Genomic DNA, 26,757 nt, shown 5'->3' on the forward strand with positions numbered 1-26,757 from the left:
CCAGGGGACATGTATCTGCTGTATTAATGCTAGAGGTTACTACAGCCAGGGGACATGTATCTGCTGTATTAATGCTAGAGGTTACTACAGCCAGGGGACATGTATCTGCTGTATTAATGCTAGAGGTTACTACAGCCAGGGGACATGTATCTACTGTATTAATGCTAGAGGTAACTACAGCCAGGGGACATGTATCTGCTGTATTAATGCTAGAGGTAACTACAGCCAGGGGACATGTATCTGCTGTATTAATGCTAGAGGTAACTACAGCCAGGGGACATGTATCTGCTGTATTAATGCTAGAGGTTACTATATGTATCTGCTGTATTAATGCTAGAGGTTACTACAGCCAGGGGACATGTATCTGCTGTATTAATGCTAGAGGTTACTACAGCCAGGGGACATGTATCTGCTGTATTAATGCTAGAGGTAACTACAGCCAGGGGACATGTATCTGCTGTATTAATGCTAGAGGTAACTATATGTATCTGCTGTATTAATGCTAGAGGTTACTATATGTATCTGCTGTATTAATGCTAGAGGTTACTACAGCCAGGGGACATGTTTCTACTGTATTAATGCTAGAGGTTACTACAGCCAGGGGACATGTATCTGCTGTATTAATGCTAGAGGTAACTACAGCCAGGGGACATGTATCTGCTGTATTAATGCTAGAGGTAACTACAGCCAGGGGACATGTATCTGCTGTATTAATGCTAGAGGTTACTACAGCCAGGGGACATGTATCTGCTGTATTAATGCTAGAGGTTACTACAGCCAGGGGACATGTATCTGCTGTATTAATGCTAGAGGTTACTATATGTATCTGCTGTATTAATGCTAGAGGTAACTACAGCCAGGGGACATGTATCTGCTGTATTAATGCTAGAGGTAACTACAGCCAGGGGACATGTATCTACTGTATTAATGCTAGAGGTAACTACAGCCAGGGGACATGTTTCTACTGTATTAATACTAGAGGTTACTACAGCCAGGGGACATGTATCTGCTGTATTAATGCTAGAGGTTCCTATGTGCTGTATTAATGCTAGCCTCTCCTCTCTCAGGGTTACACCAAGTCGATTGATATCTGGTCTGTGGGCTGCATCCTGGCTGAAATGCTCTCCAATAGACCCATCTTCCCCGGGAAGCACTACCTGGACCAGCTCAACCACATACTGGGTACGCACGCACGCACGCACACACACACACACACACACACACACACACACACACACACACACACATACTCATGTCTCCCTCTAGCTGTTGAGCTGACCCCTGGTGTCATGTCTCCCTCTAGCTGTTGAGCTGACCCCTGGTGTCATGTCTCCCTCTAGCTGTTGAGCTGACCCCTGGTGTCATGTCTCCCTCTAGCTGTTGAGCTGACCCCTGGTGTCATGTCTCCCTCTAGCTGTTGAGCTGACCCCTGGTGTCATGTCTCCCTCTAGCTGTTGAGCTGACCCCTGGTGTCATGTCTCTAGCTGTTGAGCTGACCCCTGGTGTCATGTCTCCCTCTAGCTGTTGAGCTGACCCCTGGTGTCATGTCTCCCTCTAGCTGTTGAGCTGACCCCTGGTGTCATGTCTCCCTCTAGCTGTTGAGCTGACCCCTGGTGTCCATGTCTCCCTCTAGCCGTTGAGCTGACCCCTGGTGTCATGTCTCCCTCTAGCTGTTGAGCTGACCCCTGGTGTCATGTCTCCCTCTAGCTGTTGAGCTGACCCCTGGTGTCATGTCTCTAGCTGTGAGCTGACCCCTGGTGTCATGTCTCCCTCTAGCTGTTGAGCTGACCCCTGGTGTCATGTCTCTAGCTGTTGAGCTGACCCCTGGTGTCATGTCTCCCTCTAGCTGTTGAGCTGACCCCTGGTGTCATGTCTCTAGCTGTTGAGCTGACCCCTGGTGTCATGTCTCCCTCTAGCTGTTGAGCTGACCCCTGGTGTCATGTCTCCCTCTAGCTGTTGAGCTGACCCCTGGTGTCATGTCTCCCTCTAGCTGTTGAGCTGACCCCTGGTGTCATGTCTCTAGCTGTTGAGCTGACCCCTGGTGTCATGTCTCCCTCTAGCTGTTGAGCTGACCCCTGGTGTCATGTCTCTAGCTGTTGAGCTGACCCCTGGTGTCATGTCTCTAGCTGTTGAGCTGACCCCTGGTGTCATGTCTCTAGCTGTTGAGCTGACCCCTGGTGTCATGTCTCTAGCTGTTGAGCTGACCCCTGGTGTCATGTCTCCCTCTAGCTGTTGAGCTGACCCCTGGTGTCATGTCTCCCTCTAGCTGTTGAGCTGACCCCTGGTGTCATGTCTCTAGCTGTTGAGCTGACCCCTGGTGTCATGTCTCCCTCTAGCTGTTGAGCTGACCCCTGGTGTCATGTCTCCCTCTAGCTGTTGAGCTGACCCCTGGTGTCATGTCTCTAGCTGTTGAGCTGACCCCTGGTGTCATGTCTCCCTCTAGCTGTTGAGCTGACCCCTGGTGTCATGTCTCCCTCTAGCTGTTGAGCTGACCCCTGGTGTCATGTCTCTAGCTGTTGAGCTGACCCCTGGTGTCATGTCTCCAGGTATCCTAGGGTCTCCTTCCCAGGAGGATCTGAACTGCATCATTAACATCAAGGCCAGGAACTACCTGCTGTCTCTCCCACTGCGCTGCAAGGTCCCCTGGAACCGCCTCTTCCCCAACGCCGACCCCAAAGCTCTGGACCTGCTGGACAAGATGTTGACCTTCAACCCCCACAAGAGGATCGAGGTAGAGGAGGCTCTGGCTCACCCTTACCTGGAGCAGTACTACGATCCTACAGATGAGGTAATGACCCCTGACCCTGGCTCACCCCTACCTGGAATAGTATTACAACCCTACAGATGAGGTCATGACCCCTGACCCTAGCTCACCCTGACCTGGAGTAGTACTACGACCCTGCAGTTGAGGTAATGAACCCTGACCCTGACTCTTACCTGGAGCAGTACTACGGCCCTACAGAAGGTAATGACCCCTGACCCTGACTTACTCTTACCTGGAGCAGTACTACGGCCCTACAGAAGGTAATGACCCCTGACCCTGACTCACTCTTACCTGGAGCAGTACTACGGCCCTACAGATGAGGTAATGAACCCTGACCCTGACTCACTCTTACCTGGAGCAGTACTACGGTCCTACAGATGAGGTAATGACCCCTGACCCTGACTCACTCTTACCTGGAGCAGTACTACGGTCCTACAGAAGAGGTAATGACCCCTGACCCTGACTCACTCTTACCTGGAGCAGTACTACGGTCCTACAGATGAGGTAATGACCCCTGACCCTGACTCACTCTTACCTGGAGCAGTACTACGGCCCTACAGATGAGGTAATGACCCCTGACCCTGACTCACTCTTACCTGGAGCAGTACTACGGCCCTACAGAAGAGGTAATGACCCCTGACCCTGACTCACTCTTACCTGGAGCACTACTACGTTCCTACAGAAGAGGTAATGAACCCTGGCCCTGACTCACTCTTACCTGGAGCAGTACTACGTTCCTACAGAAGAGGTAATGACCCCTGACTTACTCTTACCTGGAGCAGTACTACGTTCCTACAGAAGAGGTAATGACCCCTGACCCTGACTCACTCTTACCTGGAGCAGTACTACGGTCCTACAGATGAGGTAATGACCCCTGACCCTGACTCACTCTTACCTGGAGCAGTACTACGGCCCTACAGATGAGGTAATGACCCCTGACCCTGACTCACTCTTTCCTGGAGCAGTACTACGTTCCTACAGAAGAGGTAATGACCCCTGACCCTGACTCACTCTTACCTGGAGCAGTACTACGGCCCTACAGATGAGGTAATGACCCCTGACCCTGACTCACTCTTACCTGGAGCAGTACTACGGCCCTACAGATGAGGTAATGACCCCTGACCCTGACTCACTCTTACCTGGAGCACTACTACGTTCCTACAGAATAGGTAATGAACCCTGACCCTGACTCACTCTTACCTGGAGCACTACTACGTTCCTACAGAATAGGTAATGAACCCTGACCCTGACTCACTCTTACCTGGAGCACTACTACGTTCCTACAGAATAGGTAATGACCCCTGACCCTGACTCACTCTTACCTGGAGCAGTACTACGGCCCTACAGATGAGGTAATGACCCCTGACCCTGACTCACTCTTACCTGGAGCAGTACTACGGCCCTACAGATGAGGTAATGACCCCTGACCCTGACTCACTCTTACCTGGAGCACTACTACGTTCCTACAGAATAGGTAATGAACCCTGACCCTGACTCACTCTTACCTGGAGCAGTACTACGGCCCTACAGATGAGGTAATGACCCCTGACCCTGACTCACTCTTACCTGGAGCAGTACTACGGCCCTACAGATGAGGTAATGACCCTGACCCTGACTCACTCTTACCTGGAGCAGTACTACGGCCCTACAGATGAGGTAATGACCCTGACCCTGACTCACTCTTACCTGGAGCAGTACTACGGCCCTACAGATGAGGTAATGACCCTGACCCTGACTCACTCTTACCTGGAGCAGTACTACGGCCCTACAGATGAGGTAATGACCCCTGACCCTGACTCACTCTTACCTGGAGCACTACTACGTTCCTACAGAATAGGTAATGAACCCTGGCCCTGACTCACTCTTACCTGGAGCACTACTACGTTCCTACAGATGAGGTAATGAACCCTGGCCCTGACTCACTCTTACCTGGAGCACTACTACGTTCCTACAGAATAGGTAATGAACCCTGGCCCTGACTCACTCTTACCTGGAGCACTACTACGTTCCTACATAATAGGTAATGAACCCTGACCCTGACTCACTCTTACCTGGAGCAGTACTACGTTCCTACAGAATAGGTAATGAACCCTGGCCCTGACTCACTCTTACCTGGAGCACTACTACGTTCCTACAGAATAGGTAATGAACCCTGGCCCTGACTCACTCTTACCTGGAGCACTACTACGTTCCTACAGAATAGGTAATGAACCCTGGCCCTGACTCACTCTTACCTGGAGCACTACTACGTTCCTACAGAATAGGTAATGAACCCTGGCCCTGACTCACTCTTACCTGGAGCACTACTACGTTCCTACAGAATAGGTAATGAACCCTGGCCCTGACTCACTCTTACCTGGAGCACTACTACGTTCCTACAGAATAGGTAATGAACCCTGGCCCTGACTCACTCTTACCTGGAGCACTACTACGTTCCTACAGAATAGGTAATGAACCCTGACCCTGACTCACTCTTACCTGGAGCAGTACTACGGCCCTACAGATGAGGTAATGACCCCTGACCCTGACTCACTCTTACCTGGAGCAGTACTACGGCCCTACAGATGAGGTAATGACCCCTGACCCTGACTCACTCTTACCTGGAGCACTACTACGTTCCTACAGAATAGGTAATGAACCCTGACCCTGACTCACTCTTACCTGGAGCACTACTACGTTCCTACAGAATAGGTAATGAACCCTGACCCTGACTCACTCTTACCTGGAGCACTACTACGTTCCTACAGAATAGGTAATGACCCCTGACCCTGACTCACTCTTACCTGGAGCAGTACTACGGCCCTACAGATGAGGTAATGACCCCTGACCCTGACTCACTCTTACCTGGAGCAGTACTACGGCCCTACAGATGAGGTAATGACCCCTGACCCTGACTCACTCTTACCTGGAGCACTACTACGTTCCTACAGAATAGGTAATGAACCCTGACCCTGACTCACTCTTACCTGGAGCACTACTACGTTCCTACAGAATAGGTAATGACCCCTGACCCTGACTCACTCTTACCTGGAGCAGTACTACGGCCCTACAGATGAGGTAATGACCCCTGACCCTGACTCACTCTTACCTGGAGCAGTACTACGGCCCTACAGATGAGGTAATGACCCCTGACCCTGACTCACTCTTACCTGGAGCACTACTACGTTCCTACAGAATAGGTAATGAACCCTGACCCTGACTCACTCTTACCTGGAGCAGTACTACGGCCCTACAGATGAGGTAATGACCCCTGACCCTGACTCACTCTTACCTGGAGCAGTACTACGGCCCTACAGATGAGGTAATGACCCCTGACCCTGACTCACTCTTACCTGGAGCAGTACTACGGCCCTACAGATGAGGTAATGACCCCTGACCCTGACTCACTCTTACCTGGAGCAGTACTACGGCCCTACAGATGAGGTAATGACCCCTGACCCTGACTCACTCTTACCTGGAGCAGTACTACGGCCCTACAGATGAGGTAATGACCCCTGACCCTGACTCACTCTTACCTGGAGCACTACTACGTTCCTACAGAATAGGTAATGAACCCTGGCCCTGACTCACTCTTACCTGGAGCACTACTACGTTCCTACAGATGAGGTAATGAACCCTGGCCCTGACTCACTCTTACCTGGAGCACTACTACGTTCCTACAGAATAGGTAATGAACCCTGGCCCTGACTCACTCTTACCTGGAGCACTACTACGTTCCTACATAATAGGTAATGAACCCTGACCCTGACTCACTCTTACCTGGAGCAGTACTACGTTCCTACAGAATAGGTAATGAACCCTGGCCCTGACTCACTCTTACCTGGAGCACTACTACGTTCCTACAGAATAGGTAATGAACCCTGGCCCTGACTCACTCTTACCTGGAGCACTACTACGTTCCTACAGAATAGGTAATGAACCCTGGCCCTGACTCACTCTTACCTGGAGCACTACTACGTTCCTACAGAATAGGTAATGAACCCTGGCCCTGACTCACTCTTACCTGGAGCACTACTACGTTCCTACAGAATAGGTAATGAACCCTGGCCCTGACTCACTCTTACCTGGAGCACTACTACGTTCCTACAGAATAGGTAATGAACCCTGGCCCTGACTCACTCTTACCTGGAGCACTACTACGTTCCTACAGAATAGGTAATGAACCCTGACCCTGACTCACTCTTACCTGGAGCAGTACTACGTTCCTACAGAATAGGTAATGAACCCTGGCCCTGACTCACTCTTACCTGGAGCAGTACTACGTTCCTACAGAATAGGTAATGAACCCTGGCCCTGACTCACTCTTACCTGGAGCAGTATTACGTTCCTACAGAATAGGTAATGACCCCTGACCCTGACTCACTCTTACCTGGAGCAGTACTACGGTCCTACAGAATAGGTAATGAACCCTGACCCTGACTCACTCTTACCTGGAGCACTACTACGTTCCTACAGAATAGGTAATGACCCCTGACCCTGACTCACTCTTACCTGGAGCAGTACTACGTTCCTACAGAATAGGTAATGACCCCTGACCCTGACTCACTCTTACCTGGAGCACTACTACGTTCCTACAGAATAGGTAATGAACCCTGGGGTTAATGTTCTGTCACTTCGATGGATTTCCGTCATATGGATGAGTATAACTAATATATACAGTGCATTCGGAAAGTAGTTAGACCCCTTGACTTTTTCCACATTTTGTTACATTACAGCCTTATCCTTATTCTAACATTGACTAGGGGGGAACAATGTAATCAATCTACACACAATACCCCATAATGACAAAGCAAAAACAGGTTTTTAGAAATGTTTGCAAATAATAACAGAAATATGACATTTACATAAGTATTCAGACCCTTTACTCAGTACTTTGGTGAAACACCTTTGGCAGCGATTACAGCCTGGAGTCTTCTTGGGTCTGACGCTAGAAGCTTGGCACACCTGTATTTGGGGAGTTTCTCCCATTTCCTGCAGATCCTCTCAAGCTCTGTCAGGTTGGATGGGGAGCGTTGCTGCACAGCTTTTTTCAGGTCTCTCCAGAGATGGTCAATCGGGTTCAAGTCCGAGCTCTGGCTGGGCCACTAAAGGATATTCAGAGACTTGTCCCGAAGCCACTCCTGCGTTGTCTTGGCTGTGTGCTTAGGGTCGATGTCCTGTTGGAAGGTGAACCTTCGCCCCAGTCTGAGGTCCTGAATACTCTAGAGAAGGTTTTCTTCAAGGATCTCTCTGTACTTACATCTGTTCATCTTTCCCTCGATCCTGACTAGTCTCCCAGCCCCTGCCGCTGAAAAACATCCCCACAGCATGATGCTGCCACCACCATGCTTCACCGTAGGGATGGTGCCAGGTTTCCTCCAGAAGTGGCACTTGGCATTCAAGCCGACGAGTTCAATCTTGGTTTCATCAGACCAGAGAATCTTGTCGGTGCCTTTTGGCAAACTCCAAGTGGGGTGTCAGGTGCCTTTTATTGAGGAGTGGCTTCCTTCTGGCCACTTTACCATAAAGGCCTGATTGGAAGTGCTGTCGGAGATGGTTGTCCTTCTGGAAGGTTCTCCCATCTCCACAGAGGAACTGTAGAGCTCTTTCAGAGTGACTATTGGGTTCTTGGTCATCTCCCTGACCAAGACCCTTCTCCCCCGATTTCTCAGTTTGGCCGGGCGGCCAGCTCTAGGAAGAGTCTTGGTGGTTTCTAAACTTCTTCTATTTAAATATTGGTTCTTAGGGACCTTCAATGCTGCAGACATTTTTTGGTACCCTTCCCCAGATCTGTGCCTCGACACAATCCTGTCTCTGAGCTCTACGGACAATTCCTTCGACATCATGGCTTGGTTTTTGCTCTGACTTGCACGGTTAACTGGGGGACCTTATATAGACAGGTGTGTGCCTTTCCAAATCATGTCCAATCAATTGAATTTACCACAGGTGGACTCCAAGTTGTAGATACATCTCAGGGATTTTTAATGGAAACCGGATGAACCTGAGCTCAATTTTGAGTCTCATAGCAAAGGGTCTGAATACTTTTGTAAATAATGTATTTCTGTTGTTTTTTAATACATTTGCAAAAATGTCTAACAACCTGTTTTCACTTTGTCCTGGTGGGTAGATTGCTGATGTAAACCTTTTAGAATAAGGCTGTAACGTAACAAAATGTGGAAAAAGTCAAAGGGTCTGAATACTTTCTGAATGCAGGTGAAATTATTATTTTGGATTATAAAACATCTACAACTAGATAGAAAGTGTATAAATTATAATGGGCCAATGTTTATATAAATTATAATGGGACAATGTTTATATACATTATAATGGGCCAATGTTTATATACATTATAATGGGACAATGTTTATATACATTATAATGGGACAATGTTTATATACATTATAATGGGACAATGTTTATATACATTATAATGGGACAATGTTTATATACATATCACACACACACACACACAGTGGGGCAAAAAAGTATTTAGTCAGCCACCAATTGTGCAAGTTCTCCCACTTAAAAAGATGAGAGAGGCCTGTAATTTTCATCATAGGTACACTTCAACTAAGACAAACAAAAAAATCCAGAAAATCACATTGTAGGATTTTTAATGAATTTATTTGCAAATTATGGTGGAAAATAAGTATTAATAAGTACAACCGTGAAGCACGGGGGTGGTAGCATCATGTTGTGGGGGTGCTTTGCTGCAGGAAGGACTGGTGCACTTCACAAAATAGATCACATCATGGGGAAAGAAAAATTCTGTGGATGAATTGAAGCAACATCTCAAGACATCAGTCAGGAAGTTAAGGCTTAGTCGCAAATGGGTCTTCCAAATAGACAATATACCCCAAGCATACTTCCAAAGTTGTGTTAGAATGGCTTAAAACCTCTCTAGGATAGGGGGCGGTATTTTCACGTCCGGATGAAAAGCGTGCCCAAAGTAAACTGCCTGCTACTCAGGCCCAGAAGCTAGGATATATATATATATATATATATATAATATAATATAGAGTTTATAATAATATTAGTAGATTTGGATCGAAAACACTCTGACGTCTGAGTACAACAGAACTTATTTGGCGAAACCCCGAGGACAAACCATCCAGGAGAAAAAAAAATTGATGTCACTCTCTTTTCAATGGCTTTCTATGGGGATCTGGATTTCTAAGGCACTTGCTTACAGTTCTTATCGCTTCCACTGGATGTCAACAGTCCATAGAAATTGGTTGATGTTTTTCCTTTGTGTAATGAAGAAGTAGCCCTGTTCAGAACTAGGGTCGAGTGAAGTGTACTGTTTGTTAGAGGCGCGTGACCTGAAAGCACGCTCCACTTTGTTTTCATCCGGTATTGAACGCAGTTTATCCCGTCTTCAATTGTATCGATTATTTACGTAAAATAATACCTAAAGTTGTATTAGGAAAGTTGTTTGAAATGTTTGGACAGAAATTACAGGTAACTTATTAGATATTTTGAAGTCATGTTGCGCGAGTTGGAACCAATGTTTTTCTGGATCAAACGCGCCAAATAAATGGACATTTTGGATACATAACGACGGAATTAATCGAACAAAGGACCATTTGTGATGTTTATGGGACATATTGGAACAGAAGAAGCTCTTCAAAGGCATGAATTATATCTATTTCTGACGTTTGTGTCGCGCCTGGCGGGTTGAAATATGATTGTCTGTTTGCTGTCGTCAGATAATCTCAAGGTTTGCTTTCGCCGTAAAGCCTTTCTCAAATCTGATACGTTGGCTGGATTAACAAACAAGTGTAGCTTTTGCGATTTCATGAAAGCGTAATATTTATAGTAATTTCATTTGAATTTGGCGCTCTGACATTTCACCGGACAAAGTCAAGGTATTGGAGTAGCCATCACAAAGCCCTGAACTCAGTCCTTTAGAAAATGTGTGGGCAGAACTGAAAAAGCGTGTGCGAGCAAAGAGGCCTACAAACCTGACTCAGTTAAACCAGCTCTGTCAGGAGGAATGGGACAAAATTCACCCAATTTATTGTGGGAAGCTTGTGGAAGGCTACCCGAAACGTTTGACCCAAGTTCAACAATTTAAAGGCAATGCTACCAAGTACTAATTGAGTGTATGTAAACTTCTGACCCGCTGGGGATGTGATGAAAGAAATAAAAGCTGAAATAAATCATTCTCTCTACTATTATTCTGACATTTCACATTCTTAAAATAAAGTGGTGATCCTAACTGACCTAAGACATCTTTACTATGATTAAATGCCAGGAATTGTGATAAACTGAGTTTAAATGTATTTGGCGAAGGTGCCGTTAAAATAGGCAAGATGCAGTAGATGGTATAAAGTACAGTATCTACATATGAGATGAGTAATGTAGGGTATGTAAACATTATATAAAGTGGCAATTGTCAGAAATTGTGAAACTGAGTTTAAATGTATTTGGCTGAGGTGTATGTAAACTTCCTACTTCAACTGTGTATGTATATGTGTGTGTGTGTGTGTGTATATATATATATATATATACCACCCTACAGAGATAATAAACCCTGACCCTGGCTCACCTTTACCTGGCGCAGTACTACCACCCTACAGAGATAATAAACCCTGACCCTAGTTTAGACTCTAACCTCCTGTCTCTCTCTCTCTCTCTGTTAGCCTGTAACAGAGAATCTAACCTCCTATCTCTCTCTCTCTCTGTTAGCCTGTAACAGAGAATCTAACCTCCTATCTCTCTCTCTCTCTGTTAGCCTGTAACAGAGAATCTAACCTCCTATCTCTCTCTCTCTCTCTCTGTTAGCCTGTAGCCGAGGCTCCTTTCAAGTTTGACATGGAACTGGATGATCTCCCCAAAGAGACCCTGAAGGAGCTGATCTTTGAAGAGACGGCTCGCTTCAACACAGTCTGCAGGTCCTAACCTATAGAACCAGGTACAAACAGCTCTCTCTCTCTCTCTCTCGAACAGCTCTCTCTCGCTCTCGAACAGCTCTCTCTCGAACAGCTCTCTCTCTCTCTCTCGAACTGCTCTCTCTCTCGAACAGCTCTCTCTCTCGAACAGCTCTCTCTCTCGAACAGCTCTCTCTCTCTCTCGAACAGCTCTCTCTCTCGATCGAACAGCTCTCTCTCTCGGTCGAACAGCTCTCTCGAACAACTCTCTCTCGAACAGCTCTCTCTCGAACAGCTCTCTCTCGAACAGCTCTCTCTCGAACAGTTCTCTCTCGAACAGCTCTCGGTCGAACAGCTCTCGGTCGAACAGCTCTCGGTCGAACAGCTCTCGGTCGAACAGCTCTCGGTCGAACAGCTCTCTCTCGAACAGCTCTCTCTCGAACAGCTCTCTCTCGAACAGCTCTCTCTCGGTCGAACAGCTCTCTCTCTCGGTCGAACAGCTCTCTCTCTCGCTCTGACAGCTCTCTCTCTCGCTCTGACAGCTCTCTCTCGCTCTGACAGCTCTCTCTCGCTCTGACAGCTGACAGCTCTCTCGCTCTGACAGCTCTCTCTCTCTCGCTCTGACAGCTCTCGCTCTGACAGCTCTCTCGCTCTGACAGCTCTCGCTCTGACAGCTCTCGCTCTGACAGCTCTCTCTCTCGCTCTGACAGCTCTCTCTCTCGCTCTGACAGCTCTCTCTCTCGCTCTGACAGCTCTCTCTCTCTCTGACAGCTCTCTCTCGCTCTGACAGCTCTCTCTCTCGCTCTGACAGCTCTCTCTCGCTCTGACAGCTCTCTCTCGCTCTGACAGCTCTCTCTCTCGCTCTGACAGCTCTCTCTCTCGCTCTGACAGCTCTCTCTCTCGCTCTGACAGCTCTCTCGCTCGCTCTGACAGCTCTCTCGCTCGCTCTGACAGCTCTCTCGCTCTCTCTCGCTCGCTCTGACAGCTCTCTCGCTCTCGCTCGCTCTGACAGCTCTCTCGCTCTCTCTCGCTCGCTCTGACAGCTCTCTCGCTCTCTCTCGCTCGCTCTGACAGCTCGCTCGCTCTCTCTCGCTCGCTCTGACAGCTCGCTCGCTCTCTCTCTAGCAGCTCGCTCACTCTCTCTCTAGCAGCTCGCTCACTCTCTCTCTAGCAGCTCTCCCGCTCTCTCTCTCTAGCAGCTCGCTCGCTCTCTCTCTCTAGCAGCTCGCTCGCTCTCTCTCTCTAGCAGCTCGCTCTCTCTCGAACAGCTCTCTCTCTCTCGAACAGCTCTCTCTCTCGATCGAACAGCTCTCTCTCTCGATCGAACAGCTCTCTCTCTCGGTCGAACAGCTCTCTCGAACAGCTCTCTCTCGAACAGCTCTCTCTCGAACAGCTCTCTCTCGAACAGCTCTCTCTCGAACAGCTCTCTCTCGAACAGCTCTCGGTCGAACAGCTCTCGGTCGAACAGCTCTCGGTCGAACAGCTCTCGGTCGAACAGCTCTCTCGAACAGCTCTCTCTCGAACAGCTCTCTCTCGAACAGCTCTCTCTCGAACAGCTCTCGGTCAAACAGCTCTCGGTCAAACAGCTCTCTCTCGAACAGCTCTCTCTCGAACAGCTCTCTCTCGGTCGAACAGCTCTCTCTCTCGGTCGAACAGCTCTCTCTCTCGGTCGAACAGCTCTCTCTCTCGGTCGAACAGCTCTCTCTCTCGCTCTGACAGCTCTCTCTCTCTCGCTCTGACAGCTCTCTCTCGCTCTGACAGCTCTCTCTCGCTCTGACAGCTGACAGCTCTCTCGCTCTGACAGCTCTCTCTCTCTCGCTCTGACAGCTCTCGCTCTGACAGCTCTCTCTCGCTCTGACAGCTCTCGCTCTGACAGCTCTCGCTCTGACAGCTCTCTCTCTCGCTCTGACAGCTCTCTCTCTCTCTGACAGCTCTCTCTCGCTCTGACAGCTCTCTCTCTCGCTCTGACAGCTCTCTCTCGCTCTGACAGCTCTCTCTCTCGCTCTGACAGCTCTCTCTCTCGCTCTGACAGCTCTCTCGCTCGCTCTGACAGCTCTCTCGCTCGCTCTGACAGCTCTCTCGCTCTCTCTCGCTCGCTCTGACAGCTCTCTCTCTCGCTCGCTCTGACAGCTCGCTCGCTCTCTCTCGCTCGCTCTGACAGCTCGCTCGCTCTCTCTCTAGCAGCTCGCTCACTCTCTCTCTAGCAGCTCTCCCGCTCTCTCTCTCTAGCAGCTCGCTCGCTCTCTCTCTCTAGCAGCTCGCTCGCTCTCTCTCTCTAGCAGCTTGCTCTCTCTCTAGCAGCTCTCTCCTCTCTCTAGCAGCTCTCTCCTCTCTCTAGCAGCTCTCCCCTCTCTCTCTCTAGCAGCTCGCTCCTCTCTCTCTCTAGCAGCTCGCTCGCTCTCTCTCTCTAGCAGCTCTCCCCTTTCTCTCTCTAGCAGCTCGCTCACTCTCTCTCTAGCAGCTCGCTCACTCTCTCTCTCTAGCAGCTCGCTCGCTCTCTCTAACAGCTCTCTCTCTCGCAGGCTCGGGGGAGCTGTCAGAGACAGGGGGAGTTGTCAGAGAGAGGGGGAGCTGTCAGAGAAAGCGAGCGAGGGCGAGATGTCAAAGCTCTCTAGCAGCTCGCGCTCTCTGTGACTGCTCTCTCTCTCTCTCTCTTTAACAGCTCTCTCTCTCTCTCTCTCTCTCTCTCTCTCTTTAACAGCTCTCTCTCTAACAGCTCTCTCTCTCTTTAACAGCTCTCTCTCTAACAGCTCTCTCTCTCTCTCTCTCTCTCTCTCTCTCTCTCTTTAACAGCTCTCTCCCTCTCTCTCTCTCTCTCTCTCTCTCTCTCTCTCTCTCTCTCTTTAACAGCTCTCTCTCTCTCTCTCTCTCTCTCTCTCTCTAACAGCTCTCTCCCTCTCTCTTTCTCTCTCTCTCTCTCTCTTTAACAGCTCTCTCTCTCTCTCTCTCTCTCTCTCTTTAACATCTCTCTCTCTCTTTAACATCTCTCTCTCTCTCTTTAACAGCTCTCTCTCTCTCTTTAACAGCTCCCTCTCTCTCTCTCTAACAGCTCTCTCTCTCTCTCTCTCTTTAACAGCTCTCTCTCTCTCTCTCTCTCTCTCTCTCTCTCTCTCTCTCTCTCTCTCTTTAACAGCTCTCTCCTCTCTCTAGCAGCTCTCTCCTCTCTCTAGCAGCTCTCCCCTCTCTCTCTCTAGCAGCTCGCTCCTCTCTCTCTCTAGCAGCTCGCTCGCTCTCTCTCTCTAGCAGCTCTCCCCTCTCTCTCTCTAGCAGCTCGCTCACTCTCTCTCTCTAGCAGCTCGCTCGCTCTCTCTAACAGCTCTCTCTCTCGCAGGCTCGGGGGAGCTGTCAGAGACAGGGGGAGTTGTCAGAGAGAGGGGGAGCTGTCAGAGAAAGCGAGCGAGGGCGAGATGTCAAAGCTCTCTAGCAGCTCGCGCTCTCTGTGACTGCTCTCTCTCTCTCTCTCTCTCTCTCTCTCTCTCTCTCTCTCTCTCTCTCTCTCTTTAACAGCTCTCTCTCTCTCTCTCTCTCTTCTCTCTCTCTCTCTCTCTCTCTCTCTCTCTCTCTCTCTCTCAGCTCTCTCTCTCTCTCTCTCTCTCTCTCTCTCTTTAACAGCTCTCTCTCTCTCTCTCTCTCTCTCTTTAACAGCTCTCTCTCTCTCTCTCTCTCTCTCTCTCTTTAACAGCTCTCTCTCTCTCTCTTTCAGCTCTCTCTCTCTCTCTCTCTCTCTCTCTCTTTAACAGCTCTCTCTCTCTCTCTCTCTCTCTCTCTCTTTAACAGCTCTCTCTCTCTCTCTCTCTCTCTAACAGCTCTCTCTCTCTCTCTCTCTCTCTCTCTCTTCTCTTTTAACAGCTCCCTCTCTCTCTCTCTCTCTCTCTCTTTAACAGCTCTCTCTCTCTCTCTTTAACAGCTCCCTCTCTCTCTCTCTCTCTCTCTCTTTAACAGCTCCTCTCTCTCTCTCTCTTTAACAGCTCCCTCTCTCTCTCTCTGTCTTTAACAGCTCTCTCTCTCTCTCTCTCTCTCTCTCTCCCTCTCTCTCTCTCTCTTTAACAGCTCCCTCTCTCTCTCTGTCTTTAACAGCTCCCTCTCTCTCTCTCTCTCTCTCAGCTCTCTCTCTAACAGCTCCCTCTCTCTCTCTCTCTTTAACAGCTCCCTCTCTCTCTCTCTCTTTAACTCTCTCTTTAACAGCTCCTCTCTCTCTCTCTCTCTCTTTAACAGCTCCCTCTCTTTCTCAGGTCTCTCTCTCTCTCTCTCTCTCTAACAGCTCTCTCTCTCTCTTTAACAGCTCCCTCTCTCTCTCTCTCTTTAACAGCTCCCTCTCTCTCTCTCTGTCTTTAACAGGTCTCTCTCTCTCTAACAGCTCTCTCTCTCTCTCTCCACAGATCAGACTCTGGTCTCTCCTCGTTGTGTGCTCTGGTTCCTCCTGTCTTCAGCCTGTATACTCCCCCCCCCCCCCCCGCCTTCCTCAGTCAGACCACCATGCTCAGGAACGGGTTTCAGGAATCGATCTGTCCTTTCTCCCTCTATCCCTCCCCTCTCTCCCTACGGGGTGAGGAGGGTCACATGTTGGCTTATTGTCTATCCCCCCACCCACTCCTCACTGCCTGCGGGGGACTATTGGAAAGCACTATGTAGGGAATAGGGCTCTGGGCTATAGTAGTGCACTATATAGGGAATAGGGCCCTGGTCTATAGTAGTGCACTATATAGGGAATAGGGCTCTGGTCTATAGTAGTACACTATATAGGGAATAGTGCCCTGGTCTATAGTAGTGCACTATATAGGGAATAGGGCTCTGGGCTATAGTAGTGCACTATATAGGGAATAGGGCTCTGGGCTATAGTAGTGCACTATATAGGGAATAGCGATCTGGTCTAAAGTAGTGTACTATATAGGGAATAGGGCCCTGGTCTATAGTAGTACACTATATAGGGAATAGGGCTCTGGTCTATAGTAGTGCACTATATAGGGAATAGGGCCCTGGTCTATAGTAGTACACTATATAGGGAATAGGGCCCTGGTCTGTAGTAGTACACTATATAGGGAATAGGGCCCTGGTCTATAGTAGTACACTATATAGGGAATAGGGCCCTGGTCTATAGTAGTGCACTATATAGGGAATAGGGCCCTGGTCTATAGTAGTACACTATATAGGGAATAGGGCCCTGGTCTGTAGTAGTACACTATATAGGGAATAGGGCTCTGGTCTATAGTAGTGTACTATATAGGGAATAGGGCCCTGGTCTATAGTAGTACACTATATAGGGAATAGGGCCCTGGTCTATAGTAGTACACTATATAGGGAATAGGGCCCTGGTCTAAAGTAGTGCACTATATAGGGAATAGGGCCCTGGTCTGTAGTAGTACACTATATAGGGAATAGGGCTCTGGTCTATAGTAGTGTACTATATAGGGAATAGGGCCCTGGTCTATAGTAGTACACTATATAGGGAATAGGGCTCTGGTCTAAAGTAGTACACTATATAGGGAATAGGGCTCTGGTCTAAAGTAGTACACTATATAGGGAATAGGGCTCTGGTCTAAAGTAGTGCACTATATAGGGAATAGTGTGCCATATGGGACACCTCCGGCGACTCCTGTTCCTAGACGGACAGACACAGGACAGGTTGTTGACATAACGCTCTCTGTACCTGGACAGACAGACAGAGACACAGGACAGGTTGTTGACATAACGCTCTCTGTACCTGGACAGACAGACAGAGACACAGGACAGGTTGTTGACATAACACTCTCTGTACCTGGACAGACACAGGACAGGTTGTTGACATAACGCTCTCTGTACCTGGACAGACACAGGACAGGTTGTTGACATAACACTCTCTGTACCTGGACAGACACAGGACAGGTAGTTGACATAACACTCTCTGTACCTGGACAGACAGACACAGGACAGGTTGTTGACATAACGCTCTCTGTACCTGGACAGACAGACAGACACAGGACAGGTTGTTGACATAACACTCTCTGTACCTGGACAGACAGACACAGGACAGGTTGTTGACATAACACTCTTTGTACCTGGACAGACAGACACAGGACAGGTTGTTGACATAACGCTCTCTGTACCTGGACAGACAGACATACACAGGACAGGTTGTTGACATAACACTCTCTGTACCTGGACAGACAGACAGACACAGGACACGTTGTTGACATAACACTCTCTGTACCTGGACAGACAGACACAGGACAAGTTGTTGACATAACACTCTCTGTACCTGGACAGACAGACAGACACAGGACAGGTTGTTGACATAACACTCTCTGTACCTGGACAGACAGACAGACACAGGACACGTTGTTGACATAACGCTCTCTGTACCTGGACAGACAGACAGGTCAGGTTGTTGACATAACGCTCTCTGTACCTGGACAGACAGACAGGTCAGGTTGTTGACATAACGCTCTCTGTACCTGGACAGACAGACAGACAGACAGACAGACAGACAGACAGACAGACAGACAGACAGACAGACAGACAGACACAGGACAGGTTGTTGACATAACACTCTCTGTACCTGGACAGACACAGGACAGGTTGTTGACATAACGCTCTCTGTACCTGGACAGACACAGGACAGGTTGTTGACATAACACTCTCTGTACCTGGACAGACAGACAGACACAGGTCAGGTTGTTGACATAACGCTCTCTGTACCTGGACAGACAGACAGGTCAGGTTGTTGACATAACGCTCTCTGTACCTGGACAGACAGACAGACAGACAGACAGACAGACACAGGACAGGTTGTTGACATAACACTCTCTGTACCTGGACAGACACAGGACAGGTTGTTGACATAACACTCTCTGTACCTGGACAGACACAGGACAGGTTGTTGACATAACGCTCTCTGTACCTGGACAGACAGACAGACACAGGACAGGTTGTTGACATAACACTCTCTGTACCTGGACAGACAGACAGGTCAGGTTGTTGACATAACGCTCTCTGTACCTGGACAGACAGACAGGACAGGTTGTTGACATAACACTCTCTGTACCTGGACAGACACAGGACAGGTTGTTGACATAACGCTCTCTGTACCTGGACAGACAGACAGACACAGGACAGGTTGTTGACATAACGCTCTCTGTACCTGGACAGACAGACAGACACAGGACAGGTTGTTGACATAACACTCTCTGTACCTGGACAGACAGACAGACACAGGACAGGTTGTTGACATAACACTCTCTGTACCTGGACAGACACAGGACAGGTAGTTGGTAGAGAGATGATTCTGAAAGTAACATGTGTTGTCGAGGTAACTGTAATAATAGAACCCGGTTTGAAAAAGTAATGTGTTGCTTTACTCTGTTACTCATAAAAGTAATCTGATTACGTAACATGTTGCTTTACTCTGTTACTCATAAAAGTAATCTGATTACGTAACGTGTTACTTTACTCTGTTACTCATAAAAGTAATCTGATTACGTTACGTGTTACTTTTGTAACACTGGTTAGGCATCTCCCTCCCTCCCAGATAGAATACGTAGGTCCTCCACTTCCTCCTCTTGAGGAAGAGCAAACGGACCAGACCAACGGACAGTATCAACCTGGCCTGTGGAGCAGGGTCTTCACTGTTAAATGATGACCAGTGGTTAGGGAGAAATGCCTCCTCTCCTCCCTCTGGTGAATCTCTTTCTGGGTCTTTGGCCTTGTGACAGGAATACTGTATCCTTTTGACTGTTAAACACTCTGTCTACATATTGATCATGTCTGGTTGGCTGGGCCCTGTTTCAGCTCCTCCCCCTAACCCCCTGGGCCCTGTTTCAGCTCCTCCCCCTAACCCCCTGGGCCCTGTTTCAGCTCCTCCCCCTAACCCCCTGGGCCCTGTTTCAGCTCCTCCCCCTAACCCCCTGGGCCCTGTTTCAGCTCCTCCCCCTGGGCCCTGTTTCAGCTCCTCCCCCTAACCCCCTGGGCCCTGTTTCAGCTCCTCCCCTAACCCCCTGGGCCCTGTTTCAGCTCCTCCCCCTAACCCCCGGGCCCTGTTTCAGCTCCTCCCCCTAACCCCCGGGCCCTGTTTCAGCTCCTCCCCCTAACCCCCGGGCCCTGTTTCAGTTACGATATGTTGTTGAACGTTGCAGATAGACTACAGCTGATGTTATTCTGTGTACTAGATGCGTTCTACATCATACTGCTCCTTTATGTGCATGACCTCTGCCCCCGGGTACACTGAAATTCGTTTTCCTTTAACTATCTCTTTGGTATTTGTTTCATTAGTTCATTGTTGTTCATAGCTGACAAGCAAAACATTTTGGGACTACAATGAACTGAAACAAATACCAAAATATATTTTGGGGGTGGAGTTTAACTCATCGGATCAAGGCACTTAACATGGTGCTTGTGCAGTAATATGCTAATTATATGCAGATCAGTGGATCCCAATCAGGTGGCAGCACACCTTCACAAATTTAAATATCTCGGAGAGCACACCCCCTTTTTATTTTTACCAAGTTAATAAACTTGTAATTTCTTGATCTTAAATAAGATTCATTTAAAGCAACAACAAACAAAAAAACATAGGCTATGTATATTAAAAAATACTGTTTATAATTATATATATATATTACGTACCTTCATGTGTAAAACAAACCTACAGAGGCATGAGTCAGATGACATAATATGTACATTATCGTACCATATTTCTAAATTCAGTCCACTGGAGCCGTTTCAATAGTTTGGATGTTTATAGTGTGGTGGTTTATGTATGCAAGTTCCCCTTTAACACGATACCACCCGTTGGGGATCTGTGAGAGACTATATAAACGAGTCCCGTCTGTTGCTCCCTCCTTCCCCGAACTAGAAGAACGAATAACAAGGATTAATAACGGAGGCATTATATCAGTGACACGAGATGTCTGCGTCTCTCTAGATCTATACGCTAGCTTCTCTTTGACACCGTCGCAGCGGTCATTAGTCCACTTCTCGTCAACAGTTCATGTCTTAGTGTCTTCGTACCTATTTGCTTCAGCTTTCCCTGTTTCACATAACGTTTATCACCCTTATTTTAAGTTCCATACACAACCAATTCAATGGAAGCTGGCTAGTTGTTAGTAGCTTGAGCTCTCCTTCATCAGTATTTGAGATGCTCAGAGAGAACATTCTCCATGTCTGCTGCCATTTCACTGGCCGTAGTATCTAAGTGGCCAAACATCTATACAGGTCTCTGCTCCAGTAACTGGCTGTGGTTTCATACCTCTGCTCCAGTAACGCTGTGGTTTCACATCTCTGCTCCAGTAACTGGCTGTGGTTTCATACCTCTGCTCCAGTAACTGGCTGTGGTTTCATACCTCTGCTCCAGTAACGCTGTGGTTTCACACCTCTGCTCCAGTAACTGGCTGTGGTTTCATACCTCTGCTCCAGTAACTGGCTGTGGTTTCATACCTCTGCTCCAGTAACTGGCTGTGGTTTCATACCTCTGCTCCAGTAACGCTGTGGTTTCATACCTCTGCTCCAGTAACTGGCTGTGGTTTCATACCTCTGCTCCAGTAACGCTGTGGTTTCACATCTCTGCTCCAGTAACTGGCTGTGGTTTCACATCTCTGCTCCAGTAACGCTGTGGTTTCACACCTCTGCTCCAGTAACTGGCTGTGGTTTCATACCTCTGCTCCAGTAACTGGCTGTGGTTTCACATCTCTGCTCCAGTAACTGGCTGTGGTTTCACACCTCTGCTCCAGTAACTGGCTGTGGTTTCATACCTCTGCTCCAGTAACTGGCTGTGGTTTCATATCTCTGCTCCAGTAACTGGCTGTGGTTTCACACCTCTGCTCCAGTAACTGGCTGTGGTTTCACACCTCTGCTCCAGTAACTGGCTGTGGTTTCATATCTCTGCTCCAGTAACTGGCTGTGGTTTCATACCTCTGCTCCAGTAACTGGCTGTGGTTTCACATCTCTGCTCCAGTAACTGGCTGTGGTTTCATACCTCTGCTCCAGTAACTGGCTGTGGTTTCACATCTCTGCTCCAGTAACTGGCTGTGGTTTCATACCTCTGCTCCAGTAACTGGCTGTGGTTTCATATCTCTGCTCCAGTAACTGGCTGTGGTTTCACACCTCTGCTCCAGTAACTGGCTGTGGTTTCATACCTCTGCTCCAGTAACTGGCTGTGGTTTCATACCTCTGCTCCAGTAACTGGCTGTGGTTGCACATCTCTGCTCCAGTAACTGGCTGTGGTTTCATACCTCTGCTCCAGTAACTGGCTGTGGTTTCACATCTCTGCTCCAGTAACTGGCTGTGGTTTCATACCTCTGCTCCAGTAACTAGCTGTGGTTTCATACCTCTGCTCCAGTAACTGGCTGTGGTTTCACATCTCTGCTCCAGTAACTGGCTGTGGTTTCACATCTCTGCTCCAGTAACTGGCTGTGGTTTCACATCTCTGCTCCAGTAACTGGCTGTGGTTTCACATCTCTGCTCCAGTAACGCTGTGGTTTCATACCTCTGCTCCAGTAACTGGCTGTGGTTTCATACCTCTGCTCCAGTAACGCTGTGGTTTCATACCTCTGCTCCAGTAACGCTGTGGTTTCATACCTCTGCTCCAGTAACTGGCTGTGGTTTCATACCTCTGCTCCAGTAACTGGCTGTGGTTTCATACCTCTGCTCCAGTAACTGGCTGTGGTTTCACACCTCTGCTCCAGTAACTGGCTGTGGTTTCATACCTCTGCTCCAGTAACTGGCTGTGGTTTCATACCTCTGCTCCAGTAACTGGCTGTGGTTTCACACCTCTGCTCCAGTAACTGGCTGTGGTTTCATACCTCTGCTCCAGTAACGGGCTGTGGTTTCATACCTCTGCTCCAGTAACTGGCTGTGGTTTCACACCTCTGCTCCAGTAACTGGCTGTGGTTTCATACCTCTGCTCCAGTAACTGGCTGTGGTTTCATACCTCTGCTCCAGTAACTGGCTGTGGTTTCATACCTCTGCTCCAGTAACTGGCTGTGGTTTCATACCTCTGCTCCAGTAACTGGCTGTGGTTTCATACCTCTGCTCCAGTAACGGGCTGTGGTTTCATACCTCTGCTCCAGTAACGCTGTGGTTTCATACCTCTGCTCCAGTAACTGGCTGTGGTTTCATGCGACACCTATCAGACTTCATACCAAGTCTAATGCCAAGTCTAGAGCGCCCAGCTCATTGGTTGAGATGCTCAAAGAGAACATTCTCCATGTAGTGCAGGGCCACCCCTTTGATTGCACTTGCTTTTTCTATATAACGTTACAATGCCTTCTATATAATGTTACAATGCTTTCTATATAACGTTAAAATGCCATCAACGACGTTAAAATGCCTTCTATATAACGTTACAATGCCATAATGGGACACAGTGTCTACTGGCTCAATATCTCCACACAGAGAGCCAGCTAGGTGGATGACATTAAGGACTGAAAAACATTACAATGCCATAATGGGACACAGTGTCTACTGGCTCAATATCTCCACACAGAGAGCCAGCTAGGTGGATGACATTAAGGTCTGAAAAACATTACAATGCCATGGGACCTGCTGCACAGCATTACAGAGCCTTAACCCCACCTACAGAAGGCAGCAGCTGTTAGAGCCACTGGCCACAACCCCTCGCTGATCGATCTGTCCATCAATCTATCTATCCAAAAGTATGTGGACACCCTTTCAAATTAGTGGGTTCTATTTCAACCACACCCATTGCTGACAGGTGTAAAATCAAATTGAGCACACGGCCATGCAATCTCCATAGACAAACATTGACAGTAGAATGGAGAGCTCGGTGACCTTAAACCTGACACCGTCATAGGAAGCCACCTTTCCAACAAGTCAGTTTGTCAAATTTCTGCCCTGCTAGAGCTTCCCCCGGTCAACTGTAAGTGCTGTTGTTGTGAAATGGAAACATCTAGGAGCAGCAACGGCTTAGCCGCGAAGTGGTAGGCAACACCACCTCACAGAACGGGACCGCCGAGTGCTGAAGCGCAAAGCGCAAAAACATTGTCTGTCCTGGTTGCGACACTCACTACCGAGTTCAAAACTGCCTCTGGAAGCAACGTCAGCACAAGAACTGTTCATCGGGAGCTTCATGAAATGGGTTTCCGTGGCCGAGCAGCCGCACACAAGCCAAAGATCACCATGTGTAATAACGGCTGGAGGGATGTAAAGCTCGCCGCCATTGGAATCTGGAAATGCATTTTCTTGGGTATTTCGCTTCACCATCCGGCAGTCCGACGGATTAATCTGGGGATCCGACGGACGAAAACCTGACTGGCCGACACAGAGCCCTGACCTCAACCCCATCGAACACCTTTGGGATGAATTGGAAGGCCGACTGTTAGCCAGGACTAATCACCCAACATCAGTGCCCGACCTCACTAATACTGTTGTGGCTGAATGGAAGCAAGTCCCGCAGCAATGTTCCAACATCTAGTGGAAAGTCTTCCCAGAAGAGTGGAGGCTGTTATAGCAGCAATGTTCCAACATCTAGTAGAAAGCCTTCCCAGAAGAGTGGATGCTGTTATAGCAGCAATGTTCCAACATCTAGTAGAAAGCCTTCCCAGAAGAGTGGAGTGTTATAGATGCTCTAGTGGAAATCCTTCCCAGAAGAGTGGATGCTGTTATAGCAGCAATGTTCCAACATCTAGTGGAAAGCCTTCCCAGAAGAGTAGAGGCTGTTATAGCAGCAATGTTCCCACATCTAGTGGAAAGCCTTCCCAGAAGAGTAGAGGCTGTTATAGCAGCAATGTTCCAACATCTAGTGGAAAGCCTTCCCAGAAGAGTGGAGGCTGTTATAGCAGCAAAGCGGGGACCAACTCAATATTAATGCCTACGATTTTGGAATGAGATGTTTGACATTTACATTTAAATCATTTAGCAGACGCTCTTATCCAGAGCGACTTACAAATTGGTGCGTTCACCTTAAGACATCCAGTGGAACAGCCACTTTACAATAGTGCATCTAAATCTTTTAAGGGGGGGTGAGAAGGATTACTTTATCCTATCCTAGGTATTCCTGAAAGAGGTGGGGTTTCAGGTGTCTCCGGAAGGTGGTGATTGACTCCGCTGTCCTGGCATCGTGAGGGAGACAAGCAGGTGTCCACATGCTTTTGGCCAAGTAATGTATCTATCTCTATTGATCTACCCTATGCTTACCTACCTATCCTCTACCTACCTAGTAAGATGTACGCTTGTATCGATCTGCTTCAGAGTCTGAGTCGGTCCGTGTTGCAAACCTGTCTGGTTCTTTGTGCCTTTCTTCTTAACGGGCTTGAACTCCAAAAATGTTTTGTGCAGCTTTGTTTAGCTGGGGGTCCGTTGTGATTGCAGTATATTCTTTATGTTAAGGGAAGAGTTTTCAGAAGTCTCACTGATTATGTTGTACTTTTTAAGATTAGTTATGGTTCTGTTGCCGAAGCTTTGTGATTGTGATTCTGTACTGAAAAAGATGAAGGCTGAATTCTATTGTTTGCTTTACTTTAACCTCCACCCCGTTCTTTACCTTGGTCTGGGTGGGGTGTCTCCACCTTGGTCTGGGTGGGGTGTCTCCACCTTGGTCTGGGTGGGGTGTCTCCACCTTGGTCTGGGTGGGGTGTCTCCACCTTGGTCTGGGTGGGGTGTCTCCACCTTGGTCTGGGTGGGGTGTCTCTACCTTGGTCTGGGTGGGGTGTCTCCACCTTGGTCTGGGTGGGGTGTCTCCACCTTGGTCTGGGTGGGGTGTCTCCACCTTGGTCTGGGTGGGGTGTCTCCACCTTGGTCTGGGTGGGGTGTCTCCACCTTGGTCTGGGTGGGGTGTCTCCACCTTGGTCTGGGTGGGGTGTCTCCACCTTGGTCTGGGTGGGGTGTCTCCACCCCGTTCTTTACCTTGGTCTGGGTGGGGTGTCTCCGCCTTGGTCTGGGTGGGGTGTCTCCGCCTTGGTCTGGGTGGGGTGTCTCCACCTTGGTCTGGGTGGGGTGTCTCCACCTTGGTCTGGGTGGGGTGTCTCCACCTTGGTCTGGGTGGGGTGTCTCCACCTTGGTCTGGGTGGGGTGTCTCCACCTTGGTCTGGGTGGGGTGTCTCCACCTTGGTCTGGGTGGGGTGTCTCCACCTTGGTCTGGGTGGGGTGTCTCCACCTTGGTCTGGGTGGGGTGTCTCCACCTTGGTCTGGGTGGGGTGTCTCCACCTTGGTCTGGGTGGGGTGTCTCCACCTTGTTCTTTTTGCCTTTTATTTATTTTTATTTTTTTTAATGTTTTGTGCAAAAAATATGTTTTATTGTCAAATTAATGTTATGTTTCTATCTAATATTAATCTTGAATAAGACTTGTTGCCATGAATTGAAATACTCTTATGTTTTGAGCAGTAGAAAATCTTTCATTCACGCTAAAAAGAAAAAATATTACGTTTCATGTATTTTCGGTTGGCTGTGTTTTTGAGGTTAGCATCAGTAACTCAACCAGGCAGAAGTTTAAACCAACCCTTCAGGTCTGTTTTTGAGGGTAGTATTGGTAACTAAACCAGGCAGGAGTTTAAACCCTTCAGGTCTGTTTTTGAGGGTAGTATTGGTAACTAAACCAGGTTATAGTAGGGAGAGGTTTAAACCAACCCTTCAGGTCTGTTTTTGAGGTCTGTCATGCCGGAGAACAAACCATTTCTGCTAATGTTGAAGATGACTGCCATTTATTAAAAAACAATATCAATCTTGTTATTTTGCATCTTTGCCATGTAACCTATGAAATAAATACACTGTATCCTATGTGTCTTGGGGGTCTTCTTTGGAAACAAACACAATTCAGTCCCCGGCTTCTGGTCCCTGGTCAAAATGGCTGCCGTTTAGGAAGCAACCCCAGAATGAGAGGATTTGTCATTCTCTCCCGATGTGACATGATCTGAGCCTTTTCATTTGAATCAGAGGATAGTACGGCTACATGGGATGTTCCCAATGCAGTATGTTATTGAGTTGTATCCCCTTTCTCCCTCAGAACAGCCTCAATTCGTCGGGGTATGGGACTCTACAAGGTCTCTAAAGCGTTCCACAGGGATGCTGGCCCCATGTTGACTCCAATGCTTCCCACAGTTGTCAAGTTGGCTGGATGTCCTTTGGGTGGTGGACCATTCTTTATACACACAGGAAACTGTTAAGAATGAAAAACCTCTCAATGACACTTAAATATATTTTTGCCCATTCACCCT

General features: G+C 48.3%; 1 protein-coding gene and 1 long non-coding RNA gene across 2 annotated transcripts in view; both read left to right on the top strand.

The window, feature by feature from the left end:
• The window catches only part of LOC135565243 (mitogen-activated protein kinase 1), a 120,770-nt gene extending 101,787 nt beyond the window's left edge, over positions 1-18,983 (top strand). Inside the window, exons 5-8 of the mRNA XM_065011311.1 lie at positions 1,068-1,182; positions 2,547-2,788; positions 11,531-11,660; positions 15,996-18,983. Coding sequence (XP_064867383.1) covers positions 1,068-1,182; positions 2,547-2,788; positions 11,531-11,647 — 474 coding nt within the window. The 3' untranslated portion in view covers positions 11,648-11,660; positions 15,996-18,983. The remainder of the gene's footprint in view (positions 1-1,067; positions 1,183-2,546; positions 2,789-11,530; positions 11,661-15,995) is intronic.
• A 5,583-nt stretch (positions 18,984-24,566) lies between these two features.
• LOC115126552 (uncharacterized) lies at positions 24,567-26,320 on the top strand. Its single transcript, XR_003863181.2, has 2 exons — positions 24,567-26,049; positions 26,107-26,320. It is a non-coding gene; the product is annotated as an uncharacterized LOC115126552 (long non-coding RNA).
• Positions 26,321-26,757: the final 437 nt, after the last annotated feature.

Source organism: Oncorhynchus nerka, linkage group LG27, assembly GCF_034236695.1.
Source record: "Oncorhynchus nerka isolate Pitt River linkage group LG27, Oner_Uvic_2.0, whole genome shotgun sequence".
Classification (NCBI taxonomy): Eukaryota; Metazoa; Chordata; class Actinopteri; order Salmoniformes; family Salmonidae; genus Oncorhynchus; species Oncorhynchus nerka.